At 38.4% G+C, this 12,641-nt stretch overlaps 1 protein-coding gene across 4 annotated transcripts in view; it reads left to right on the forward strand.

Moving 5' to 3' along the window:
* The window catches only part of ASXL2 (ASXL transcriptional regulator 2), a 143,484-nt gene that overhangs the window by 122,726 nt on the left and 8,117 nt on the right, over positions 1-12,641 (forward strand). For all 4 annotated transcript variants that reach the window (XM_019643761.1, XM_019644008.1, XM_019643852.1 and 1 more), the window contains 3 exons: positions 1,754-1,850; positions 5,294-5,399; positions 8,920-9,637. In XM_019643761.1, coding sequence (XP_019499306.1) covers positions 1,754-1,850; positions 5,294-5,399; positions 8,920-9,637 — 921 coding nt within the window. The remainder of the gene's footprint in view (positions 1-1,753; positions 1,851-5,293; positions 5,400-8,919; positions 9,638-12,641) is intronic.

Here is a 12,641-nt window from a genome sequence, read left to right on the forward strand (position 1 = left end):
ACAAGTTGCTATCCTTTTGTTCTTCAGTCTAGTTGTGGAGGACATTGCTTCACTGGCCCAAGTTGGCACCATCATTGCGCTCTTCCCCGGCGAGGCAGATCAGTCGCTGGCTTCTGGACGGCTACTCACGGCGGCTGCTGGCCACTCACGCTGGCTGCTGGCTACACACGGTAGCCCATGGCAACCCACTGCAGCAGGGGCTGCAGCCTACACCATCGGCAGCCCAACTCCAGGTTGAGCTGTTGTTCAGCATGCTAGCTGTAGAGGGCAGTGTCACTGGCCCTCATATATGGGATCCGAACCGGGGCCCTCTGGCGTCCCCAGCCAGCTCTTAACCAACGCGCCACTCGGCTGGCCCTCAACTTTATTTTCTACTGAATAGATAAGCCAGTTGTTTCAGCCCTACATATTTATATAATCATCTTTTTCTTACAGTTTGAAGTACCATCTTTGTTAATATATTCTATTCATTTCTATACAGTATGTATTTTATAGGTGCAATTGTAAAGGCAGTTATCCCTCTGAATTTTATTTTTTTCGTATGAACATTAAGATCATTTTATTAATAAAAATACCTGCATAGGGATTCTGAAAGAAATGTAGATATTAACTTTAGCAAGAGTGGCGATTTTATTAAGTTTTGCATCTGGGATTTTTCAGATCTTGTGTTTTATGTCCTTAAATAAGATTTTGTGGTTTTAAACCAAGACAAAAAATCCAAAATCTCTAATAGAAGAATCTTAAAACATTTTGGCAAGACATCATGACATCACAAATCAAGTCAATAGACAGATTGGGTGAAATACATTTGACATGTGACAATTTTACTGTGAATAATATATAAAGGATTCTCACAAATTGATAATACAAATGATCAGCCTCAGAAAAATGAGCAAAGGATAGGAGTTGGCATTTCACAAGATAGCAAATCTAAATATTCAGTAAAGATGCAAAACGATGCACAAAACTCTAGTAGTTGGGATAAAGGGAATTTTTACCATTTCAAACCTAGTAGATTGGCAAAAATTAAATAGAGTATTATTAACATCTATTGTTCGCAGGGTAAAAGGTATGCTCATAAATTTCTAGTAAAAAGGTGACTTGTTTTAGCCTTTTTAGAAAATATCTAATTACACACAAATAGTTCTTTGCTCTCAGAACCAATCCCATAGAGATAAAAGCACTAATTATTCATTTTACCAGAGTACATATTGCAACTTTATTGACTGTGGGAAAACATTGGAAACAAAGTGTATGTTTATGATTAGGAAATTGGTAAACAAATTGACGTACATTATGCAATGAAGTAATAGGCAGCTATTATAAAGAAGCTATAACCACGCCACTTGACTTGGAGAGACTTACACAATGTATTACATACACCAAGTAAGATTCAGAGCAGTTTATGTAACTTGGTCACAGTTTTATAAAACAAATAATAAACCTCTCAGAAGAAAACCTCTTATATATGTATTTATTTGTCTGCAGATGATTTTTTTAGTATAATTAATCAATGGGGGAATGGAATTGAAAGGAGAGTAAGAAGGAAAAAAGAGGTAAATAGGAAAGTAATTCTTTAAAAAAAAAGTTACGTTATAAAATAGAGGTGTCCATAATAAACAGCCTGGTATGATAAAGCCATATTTCTATAAATTAAATGTACGTACATTCTTTTCTAGAAAGAAAGGAAAGTCATATTCCACGTGATATGTTTGGCTTTCTTTGTAAGTTTTCTTTGGCTTATTTTACCCAGGTTGGTCCAGATGGTCTGATGAAGCTAAATGGCTCAGCCCTTAACAATGAATTCTTCACTTCAGCAGCACAAGGCTGGAAGGAAAGGCTCTCAGAAGGTAAGTGTTCTTCCTATGTCTCCTAGCATGGTGTGCACTTGGAGTCGCTATGAGGACCTCTGCACCTCCGTGGGCATTTAAACTATCTTGGAAGGCAAATGACAGGTTGTTGCCTAGCTAGCCTGTGTGAAACACACTGCTAGACTTCCATCCAGAGCCTGATAACCAGGTTTGGCTCCAGACAGAGTCCAACAATATGTTTATTTAGGGATTTAAAGTCACCTGGGAAGCTAAAAAACAAGTATGTTTAGGCCCTATTCCTAAAGATTCTGATTCAGTAATTCTAGGTTAATGCCTAGGAATTGAAATTTCAATATGTTCCCTAATATGCAGAGTATAGAATTAGAGTTATTTTTATGGTGCTATGAATTATGGTTTGATAAACAGTGAGGTAACCTCTTTATTGCTCCCAAACCTCAATAAAACTAACAGTGAAAACAATAACTGAGAACTTGTTAAAAAACAGCTTTATTGAGAAATGTTTCATATACTGTAAAATTTACCCATTTGAAGTGTACAGTTCAGTGGCAGTCAGGATGTTTTAATAAATATAGATTATGACTGAGAATTGCTGACTGTGGTCACTGGTTTGCCATGTATGCCATGTTTCTAATTGTGATCTAGCAAATTTACTGACGGTAAATTATAAAGTATAAAAAAAATATTGGTTGCATTTGCACAGCATGTAGTGTCAGTCATTATTAGCAATTCTTAACCCTGACTGCTCATTTTATTTTATTTATTTTTAAGATTTTATTGGGGAATTGGGGAAGGGGAACAGTGTTGGGGAATTGGAGAAGGGAAACAGCCAAGTTGTTGTCCTTGAATCTTAGTTGTGGAGGGTGCAGCTACCTCAGCTCCAAGTCAGTTGCCATCCAGTCGCCTGTAGGCATCTCGCAGCCGCTCAGCTCAAGGTGCCGTGTTCAATCTTAGTTGTGGGTGGGCATAGCCCACCATCCTATGCGGGGGTCTAACCGGCAACCTTGTTGCTAGGAGCATGTTCTCTCACCAGCTGAGCCATTCTGCTACCTGTTGGAAGCTCAGCGGCAGCTCATCTTGGGGGCAGCTCACTGACCCATGTGGGAATCGAACCGGTGACCCTGTTGCTCAGAGCTTGTGCTCTTAACCAACTGACCCACTCTGCCAGCCCTGACTGCTCATTTTAATCACCTGTAGCGTTTTTAGAAATACTGACATCCAGGTCTCTCACTCTCAGCGAGTTTTTGTTTTTGTTTTTAAGGTAGAACCTAGCATTTTATTTAGATCTTCATTAAACTGTTGGAATTGAGAACCAGACATACGTAATAAACCTCCAAAAATAGATCCTGAAAGGCACTTTCTGCTGAGGGCAAGCAGTCATGGAATAAGCATGTAAACAAGCTGGCTTCTCTGTACCACACCAGCCAAGTCAGCTTTCTCCATGGCCAGCTGCGCCAGCTCTGCCCTCCCTTGTTAACACCAGCCAGACCTCCTATAGGTCTAACCCAAGGTTTTTCTGTAGGACACCTTGGCCTACCTGGGAATGCTGGAAACGTTAAAGGAATCATGGTGTTGAGGAAAAAAAAGAAAAATCTTTTAAAAGCTGCCATCTGAGGTGATGGCTTCTCTGTACTTACGCCACACCCCAGAATACAATAAATAAGCAATTAGAAAATGTTCAAGCATGAAGGGATTTCCTCCTCCCACCAAAAGCACTGCAGTCTGAAGGAAGCTGGTTTCTCTGTAGCTACACCATCAGCGAGTTTGTTTTAACTGATCTAGGATGGTGCCCAAGCAATAACCAGTGGTTGTTGTTTTTTTTAAGTTCCCCCAAGTGATTCTCATATGCAGCCATTATTAAAACCACTGGCTGTATTATTTTGATTTCATATCTTACATTTGTTTTTCAGTACACAAGGAATACAGACTAACACTTGAAAAGTCATATAAAGTTACTCCAAGAAATAGCTGCAAACAAGCATTAGGAGCTTCAAAATAATAAGTACATTTATACGGAGAACATTAGGAATACTTTTCATTTCTTACTTTTTGTCAGATCATTTACAGTTAGAGTTCATTGACCAGTTAATTAATATCTATATTGTTCACTGCAATTGTTGACTTTTCCCTTCCTATTTTTCTTTTTAGAACAGATTTACTGTAGAAGGGATCTCTTGCTGATTACTTTGGTCTTTTCTCTTTCTTAAAGATTTCCTTGAGTAGAGATCCTTGTTTTCTAAAAGAATTGAAATCACACAAGCATTTTAAAATACATCCGTTACCATTACCTTTCTTAAAGAATAATTTGGTAAAGGATTTATGCCCGCAACTCCTCAATGTTTTTAAGCAGGTATTATCAACAAGGGTACCTTGATAATTATCAACATTCATATTTTATATATATATATATATATATATATATATATATATATATATATATGCAGTCACTATTAAACCTAGTCATGTGATTCATTATATTTTATGAGTAGCAAAATCTTTGAACACTGAACAGAGTTTAGTACTTTTTATTCCTCGTTCTGTATGTACAGTACACTCAACAAAAGAGCAGAAGTTCTGAATTGGATTCTGACAGCCAGATTCCTCTTTTCATTCTTCCACTGCCCTCTGAAACTTTTCCTTTTCCTCTTCTTACTTCTAGGAGGTCTTAAACTTCAAGTCTTCCATTTCTACCTCTTATTCCCTGGTGTCTTGGGTATTAAAGTATGAAAAGAAGTGGCCTTTCTGAGCCACAAGTTTAAAGATGGCCTACTAAGCACATTGACTATTCTCTGCTGATGGAGTGGGAAAGATTGAGGTGTGGTTACTAGTATATGCAGATAAATGGCATATTCAGAGCAGCTGGGTCTTTGGCGTGTTGAGTGCCTTGTTGCTAGGGCACTAGACTGGTACAGTTTCTGGAAAATTAGAAAACTGACAACTCCAAAATAACTCCCTATGTTTTTACTGGAACTTCAAATGCCTTTAATCGGGGCCACAGCTGTTCATTATGCAGGTGAGAGAAAAGGCCTAAAACACAAGTTGCCTTGGAGAAACAAAACTTTAATAAAATGCCCAGTGGCATTATTTACTGAAAGCTCATGAGCATTTTTCCAGTGGAAAACAATTACTAATTCAAGGTTAGTGATACAAGAAATCTGTATGGAATATGATGTTTGGAGCAGGAGGGAGGGAGGCGCTACCACTAGGAAAGCCCAAAGAAGAGGCCCAGTTGACCTCAGCTGAGTACTGAAAACTGCATGGAGTGGTGTGCAAGTGTTTTTATTTCATCTAATGGCACTTTGGGATTCCCTCACAGTGAGGAGGAACTTGGAGAAATTTCTGTTGCTCACAGGCTAGTACTCTGACTCCTTCATGAGTCTTTCATGATTTACAAATTGTTAAAAATTGCAAACAGCATATTTCTATTGAATATCTTTTTTGTTTTTTGGGGGGGTATGTTATAGGTGAGTTTACACCTGAGATGCAGGTGAGAATTCGACAAGAGATTGAGAAGGAGAAAAAAGTAGAGCCATGGAAAGAACAATTCTTTGAAAGCTACTATGGTCAGAGGTAATATCAAGATCGGTTCTATAAATCAGATGTTAATTCCTACATGTCATGTGGTGCTTCATCTTATTACCTTTCCAGAAAATCTAGTATGTTTTTCCTTCTATTTTATCACCAGTTTCCTTTTTTTTTAATTTTTTTTACCAATGCTTTACTGAGAAAATTCTTTTCTTTTTATGAATCTCAGGTGCACAGAATTGGATTACTCATAATCTTTGACTCTTAACACATTACCATTGTGGGTGGGATGGTTTCTTTAAAAAAAAAAAAAGATTTTATTATCTTGAATTAGAGTCCCTTTCTTCGAATAGATTGGCTCTTCTTCCAGTAACTTTATAAGATATAAGAATACTGAAGTTCTGTATGAGGTGTGATCAAAAGATACAGTGAATGTTTAAATTTAAAAAATTATTACAGGACCAGACGAGTGGTGCGTTGGTTAAGAGTTGGCTTGGGACACCAGCTCTGAGCAGCAGGGCCCTGGTTCGGATCCTACATGAGGGCCAGTGACGCTGCACCCTCTACAGCTAAGATGGTGAACAATAGCTCGACCTGGAGCTGGCCTGCCGTGAGTCGCCGGCGACGGCTTAGGCTGTAGTGGGGCTGGCTGGCAGCTGGCGTGCGCTTTTTGAGCTGCCGTCCAATGGCCTGTGAGTGACTGCCTCACCCAGGAAGAGTGCAATGATAATATCAACATGGCCCAATGAAGCGATGTCCTTCACAACTAGACTGAAGAACCAGATGACAGCAACTTGTCTGTTCCCCTTCCCTGCTTCCCCAACACTGTTCCCCTCCCCCAATTCCCCAATAAAATCTTTAAAAAAATAAAATAAATAATAAAAATTAAATAATTATTACAGAAAAAGACGCATTGCCATTAATCCTCCTCAAAATACTCCTCACTTCGAACACATTTATTCCATCTTTCTTCTGAAACAGTTCTGGAAGTCCTGTTTCATGAGTATCTTTAGTTGTGCTGTGGTGGCTGCCTTGATGTCCTGAATAGATTCAAAATGTTTACCGTGGGCTGGCCCAGTGGTGCGTTGGTTAGGAGCTGGCGTGGGATTAGTGAACGGCTGTCCAATTGCCTGTGAGCGACTGCCTCACCCAGGAAGAGCGCAATGATAATACCAACATGGGCCAGCGAAGTGGCATCCTTCACAACTAGATTGAAGAACAAAAGGACAGAACCTGTCTGTTCCCCTTCCCCGATTCTCCAATGCTGTTCCCTCCCCCAATTCCCCAATAAAATCTTTAAAAAAATAAAAGTGGTAAACATTTTACCGTTCATGGTCATTTTGACTGGGGAATAACCAGAAGTCACACAGCGCCAGTTCGGTGAATAAGGTGGATGAGGACACATTGGAATGTTTTTATTTGAAGTTGCTGTGCCAGAAGTGATGTGTGACACGGAGCCTTTCTGTGTGATCACAAAAGATGGTGAACGCTGCTGTCACATGCCATCCAACGGAAAGTCAGGGATCTTCAATACAGGAAGCAGTGTATCAAACCTTTGTAACCGTGTGTGACAAGTTTCAACTTATTTGGTGCAGTTCGTCGAGTGTAAGCTACGGTTGAGAAGGTGTGTTTTAAAGTGTGCCGTAAGTCATCCTCCATCATGACAATGCTCCATGTCACGTATCATTTCTGCAATTCGGCAATTTCTGTCAAATAATAACATTATGGTTTGTTCTCATCCACCTTATTCACTGGATCTGGTACCGTGCAACTTCTGGCTCTTCCCCAGTCGAAATGACCATGAACGGTAAACATTTTGAATTGATTCAGGACATCGAGGCAGCCACAACAGTGTAAAGACACTCATGAAAGAGGACTTCCAGAACTGCTTCAGAAAGTGGCAAATATGATGGGATAAGTGTGTTTGAAGAGAGGAGGAGTATTTTGAGGGGGATTAATGGCTATGTGTCTTTTACTGTAATAAATTTTTTTTTAATTTAAACATTCACCGTATTGTTTGATCATACCTCATGTATTTTTTATAGTAGTTAATTATCCCACAATATGATAACTTACCCATAATCACCAAGGAATCCTAGGGTCCTGTAATGTGGATCGTTATATCTAACATTTAATTGAAACAGTCTCTTCTCCGTAGAAGGCACCCTGGGAGATGTATATAGCTGAAAGAAGATAGAAACCCTGTTCTCAAGGGGCTGTAGTCTAAATCCGTTTTTTCTAACAAAAACTCCAAATGAAATCTTAATGGGGGATATTTAAATAGGTGACAGTGGAGCTGTACTGTTTGAAACAGGATTGAACACTCAGAGTCTTATTTGTTAGTCTCCCTCCCTCCGTTCTGCATACCTAAGGACAGCTCTTAAGGAGACTCCATAACCGCAGCTTGAGAACTATTGGCTGTCTTCCTTATCTCCACCCAGTGTTCATTGGCCCTTCCATGGTCATTTAGGAAGTGATTCCTGTTGAGATTAAGAGTCTCATACACTGATTTTTCTATATTCTTGGTGTGAGCTTTGAGTTCTACAGAAATGGTGTGTATACATTTAGACGATTATTACAGATATCAAGTATTCCATAAACACTGTTCATGCCTTCCTGATTAGTTCTTGGGTTCTTCAGTTTTCAGCTCTGACGTTTTGCCAGATTTTATAGAAGGATTGTTCTTGATTACTGTCTAGTTTTGTCCTTAGCCATTCCATCTCAGGTGCAGTACTGATTATTTGAAGTCGCCAAAAGACCTACCTTATTTTTGACTGTTACACAATATTCTAAAACGTTAAGAGTAGTCTCTAGTGATCCTACAGAGTAGCCTAGCTCTTAGCCAGGACACACTCTGGAAGTCCCAGTCCACCTTCACTCCAGGAGAGCTCAGAGGCACTCGATGTCAGAATTTTAGAGCTATACCATGTAAAATTTCAACAGGCTTTCCCAAAACTCAAGAGTTACAATTCTCAACCTCTGGAGAACATTGACAGCCAACTCTCCTACTATCTCCTCAGGGCCCCTTAGATTTCTTGGGCCAGCCTTTCCACAGGTACTGCACAGCAGAGCTGATCACAGTCAAGACCCACAATCTCAGGGGGCTTGGGTCTTGGCCTTCTTTCACTTCCCTTGTGGGTAGTCTGTGATGCATGTCTCTAGACAATGTGGCCCCTTTATAACAGGAAGTAATAATAATAATTAGCATTATTGAGCTTTTATTACAGTTAGGTACTGTCCTAAGTACTTTACATACATTAACTTAGCTAATTAACATAGCAACACTATGAAGTGATTAACTTCAGTGTGCAATTGAAGAAACTGAGGTACAGAAGGCTAGTCCCTTAATATCACATGGATAGCCAGTATCAGAGCCAGGATTTGCTTCCAGGGACTCTGGCTCCAGAACTTTCACTAATAATAATAACATCAGTGAAGATAATATATGAAAAAGACCTACCATGTATCAGGTTCTTCTAGGCATTGCCATATACCGTTACCTCATATTGCCTTCAATAACATGGGCCATTTCTCATCTAGAATATTTCTTTCTTCTACCTTTTAGTTCTGGACTGAGCCTTGAGGATTCAAAGAAATTGACAGCTTCACCCAGCGATCCCAAAGTAAAGAAAACCCCAGCAGAGCAACCAAAATCCATGCTTCCTTCAGAGGCCTCTCCTGTCAGTATAGTCCCAGGAATTCCCCAGTTAGAGTCTAAAGAAGAAGTAGTGTGTATGCCATCACCGGTCAGAAAAGAAGAGCACGAAAGCCAAGATAAGATGCAGCCAAACTCCAAATCCACAGAGCCCCTCCTTTCCTCAGCTAGCAATACAAATGAGCTTAGCAGCGTTCTTCCCATCAAGTGCCCAAAGGATGAGGATGTCTCGGAGCAGAAGCCAGCAGCATCTAGTGAACAGGAGCCTGAGAAAGAGAATCATCTCACTACAGCTTCTTATCATAACAAAAATGAAAGCCAAGAGGCTTTAGTTACATCTTCAAACAAACCCAAGAGTCCTGGAGTGGAAAAACCAATAATGAAGCCCATAATAGAAGCAGGTCCACAGGAGACTGCTATGAAAGAGCCTCTGTCAACTCTGGTTGACCACAGCCCAGAAAGCCTCAAGAGGAAGTCTTCTCTCACCCAAGAAGAGGTCCCTACGAGCTGGGAGAAAAGGCCACGTGTCACTGAGAATCGCCAGCACCAGCAGCCATTTCAAGTCTTGCCGCAGCCCTTTCTCAGTAGAGGGGAGAGGATCCAGGTGCGAAAAGTACCACCTCTCAAGGTAAGAGAAAGGGAAGAGCTGAAAAAAAGAGATGACTTGAACACTAAGTTTTTGGTCATGTCTAACAAATTTCAAGTAATTTGTAGTATTTCTTAATGCAGAAGCAGTTTTATATATTTCATATGCATGTAACTGGTCTTATGAATAAAATTATTAATAAACAGCCATTTAGAACTATATTCCTATAGATCTTTGTTGGTGTTTGCATATCTGATGTTAACTACCTCCACCCACCCCTCTGTTGGCTACTCTTGTCTTTTAAGATAGTTATGGAAATTATTCTGTCTCACGTGACAAAATAAGTATAATGATAAACATGAGGAGGCCATTGGTGTGATCAAGAGATCATATCTTAGTACCAAGACCCGTGATATTTAATGTTGAGCTTGGCCCTTTTCTTACTGCCATAACTGATTTGATGTTCTGTGTGTCTTTAAAGGTAGTCTGAAACTACCTTTAGTTTCATCCTTTTAAAGGAAATGTGTGTGGCTACCAAGAGTCACCACTGGTTACTTGAAGGACATGGGTAAGATGGAATAGCCTTGCTAATAAGCTCTACTGCTTAGGTTATAGCATTGATTTCAATTTTAACTTTAAGTTATTATGTGTCAAATCTTTCAAATACCTATAGCAGTGTCTCTATCTTAATATATAAAGACTGCATCTAACCACTAATGAGCCCTTGAAAACCCAAGCACATTTTTCTTTCTGATCTAAAGGTTTATTAATACTTGGGTTGTGCTTAATACCAGTTTGCAGCCCATTTATTCATTTAATAAAATATTGATTGATATTTTTTATTAATAGTATTTATTAATGCCGCGGTGTCTACTGTGAGCCCAGGCACTGGGTATTACTCATTCACATTAGGATATAAGTAGAAAAGTCAAACAAATACTTTTTTCCTTTTTTTGTTTAACTTAGATGAACCAGTTAGTTCTATCAGGAAATGTCCCTTGGAAACATTCAGTTGCTTGTACTTCACCCATTTCATGCACCATGTGCCTCCTCTCTCTCTCTTTGCTTATTACTAATAGCATGATGTTCTTTATTACTTTTTATTTTTAAGTTTTATGGTTTCAGCACTTAGGAATCTCTTTTTTTCTTATTTTTTTTTATACTTTTCTACTATTAACATTCATTGTCATGCTTTACCAAAGATTCTGATTTATATGATAATCATTTTTACTATTCTTATAAGAAATATTAGAAACCTTTCTTTAATGATTATCAATCAGAACTTATCTCCAGACCTGAGAGCTGAGGTACAATTTAGGTTTTACTTTATATAAATGACACTGGTTAAGATCCATCGTTTCTATTCCTCATCTGTAAAGAGGCTGAATTACATCATATTCAGTCTGCTTTCAGCTAGTCCAAAGAGGCTCAACACTGAAAACCTAAATCCATTGTGGGCAAGTTAATATTATTTTAACATTTTTCCTTTAATTTTCTTCTTCCTTATTCCCCCCAAAAAGACTTTCTACCAGAAGTTGGTTTTTACCTTAGATCCTATCTCAAATCCCACTTTCTTAGACCAAGTTTAATTTATTACTTTAAACAAATTTAAGTAGAAAAACAAATTTTGAGTTTTATTACAAACGTTATACATATGTATATAAAAATTATATATGTGAATATGTATGTTAAATATACACGTCTATAACATGTGCAGATGTATATATATAGAGAGAGAGATGGAAAACCACAACACACATTGTATGTTTTCTATACAGTATACATTTAAAAAGAGAAGAATCTTAGTTCCTTTGCTCTACAGGGGTTGGACTTCTCAGTTAAGTTAAATTGTTATCAGTGCCTAGACAACTTTGAGTGGTTATGAACTTAAAAAGAAAGTATAATATCCCATTTATTCCACATAAACAGGTAACGGCTATTTACATAAATAACTGAATCTTATTTTTTTAAATTAGTTTCAGGTGTACAGAACAATACAATAGTTATAGTGTTCACGCTTCACAAAGTGACAACCCCCCTCCCCTAATAACTTACTTTTTTTTAAGTATTAAAACTTTTAATTTTAACTACTTTTAATGATTGTCCTGTTACTAATGATTTTCAGTCATTATAGTAGATATTATTTATTGTGCTAGGTGTGTTTTTACTTTCAAGATTATTCTTGATGTTGTTTGTCCCTATGTACAATTACCCTGAACATCTGTGCTTTTACTTTCTAGTTTTATAGATTTTTTTTCCCCCCGTGTTAGGGTCTCTTCTGGGTGACATTACTAAGGGCCAACAATTGCTTCTTTCTTGTTGTGGGCAGCTTCTAAAATACTGTGTGCAATTGGATGTAAAATAGATTCAGCTTTACGAGAGCTATTAGGTGTGTCTCATGATGTGAAATATGTGAACTCCCTGACCACTGTTACACAATCTCACAACTCTAACACCTGAGTGACAGAATCATTTCTTCCAGGATTGCTGACCTTTTGAGGAATGGCTATTGCAAATAAAGAAAAGTCCTTAGATATTTTATTATTCAACTAGGAGTTCCAGAAAAATGACATGCATTTTCTTAGAGCTCAGTGGCTTGATTTTTTTTTTTTTAATTAAATGCCCTAGAACATCAGTTATTTGCTTCTTTCAACTCTACCAACTACTAGAAGGGCCTGGATCTTGGTGCATTCTAAAACTGTAATAGCTCTCAAAGTATGGTTTCAAACAGGAGTTACATTCCTTTCAGATACATTATTTTATGACCTGAAAAATCAATGGGTTCAAACCTGATGATGCATCAGAATCTCACAGGAAGCTTTTTAGAACAGCTTTTTTTCCCCTAGGGGTTCTAATTTGTAAGTTTTGGGATAGGACTCAGCATATATATTTTTAAAAAGCTGTACAGGTAAGTATAATGCTAGCCAGGGATGAGAATGATCGTGGTAACGTTACATATGTTACAGACATACTCCCTCATGTGGGTGGGCAGAGTGGGGACACCTGTGGATCACACAGTCTTCTAGTGTTACCTAGAAGCCGCTCT

This window comes from Hipposideros armiger, unplaced genomic scaffold (genome assembly GCF_001890085.2).
Source record: "Hipposideros armiger isolate ML-2016 unplaced genomic scaffold, ASM189008v1 scaffold_0, whole genome shotgun sequence".
Taxonomy (NCBI): Eukaryota; Metazoa; Chordata; class Mammalia; order Chiroptera; family Hipposideridae; genus Hipposideros; species Hipposideros armiger.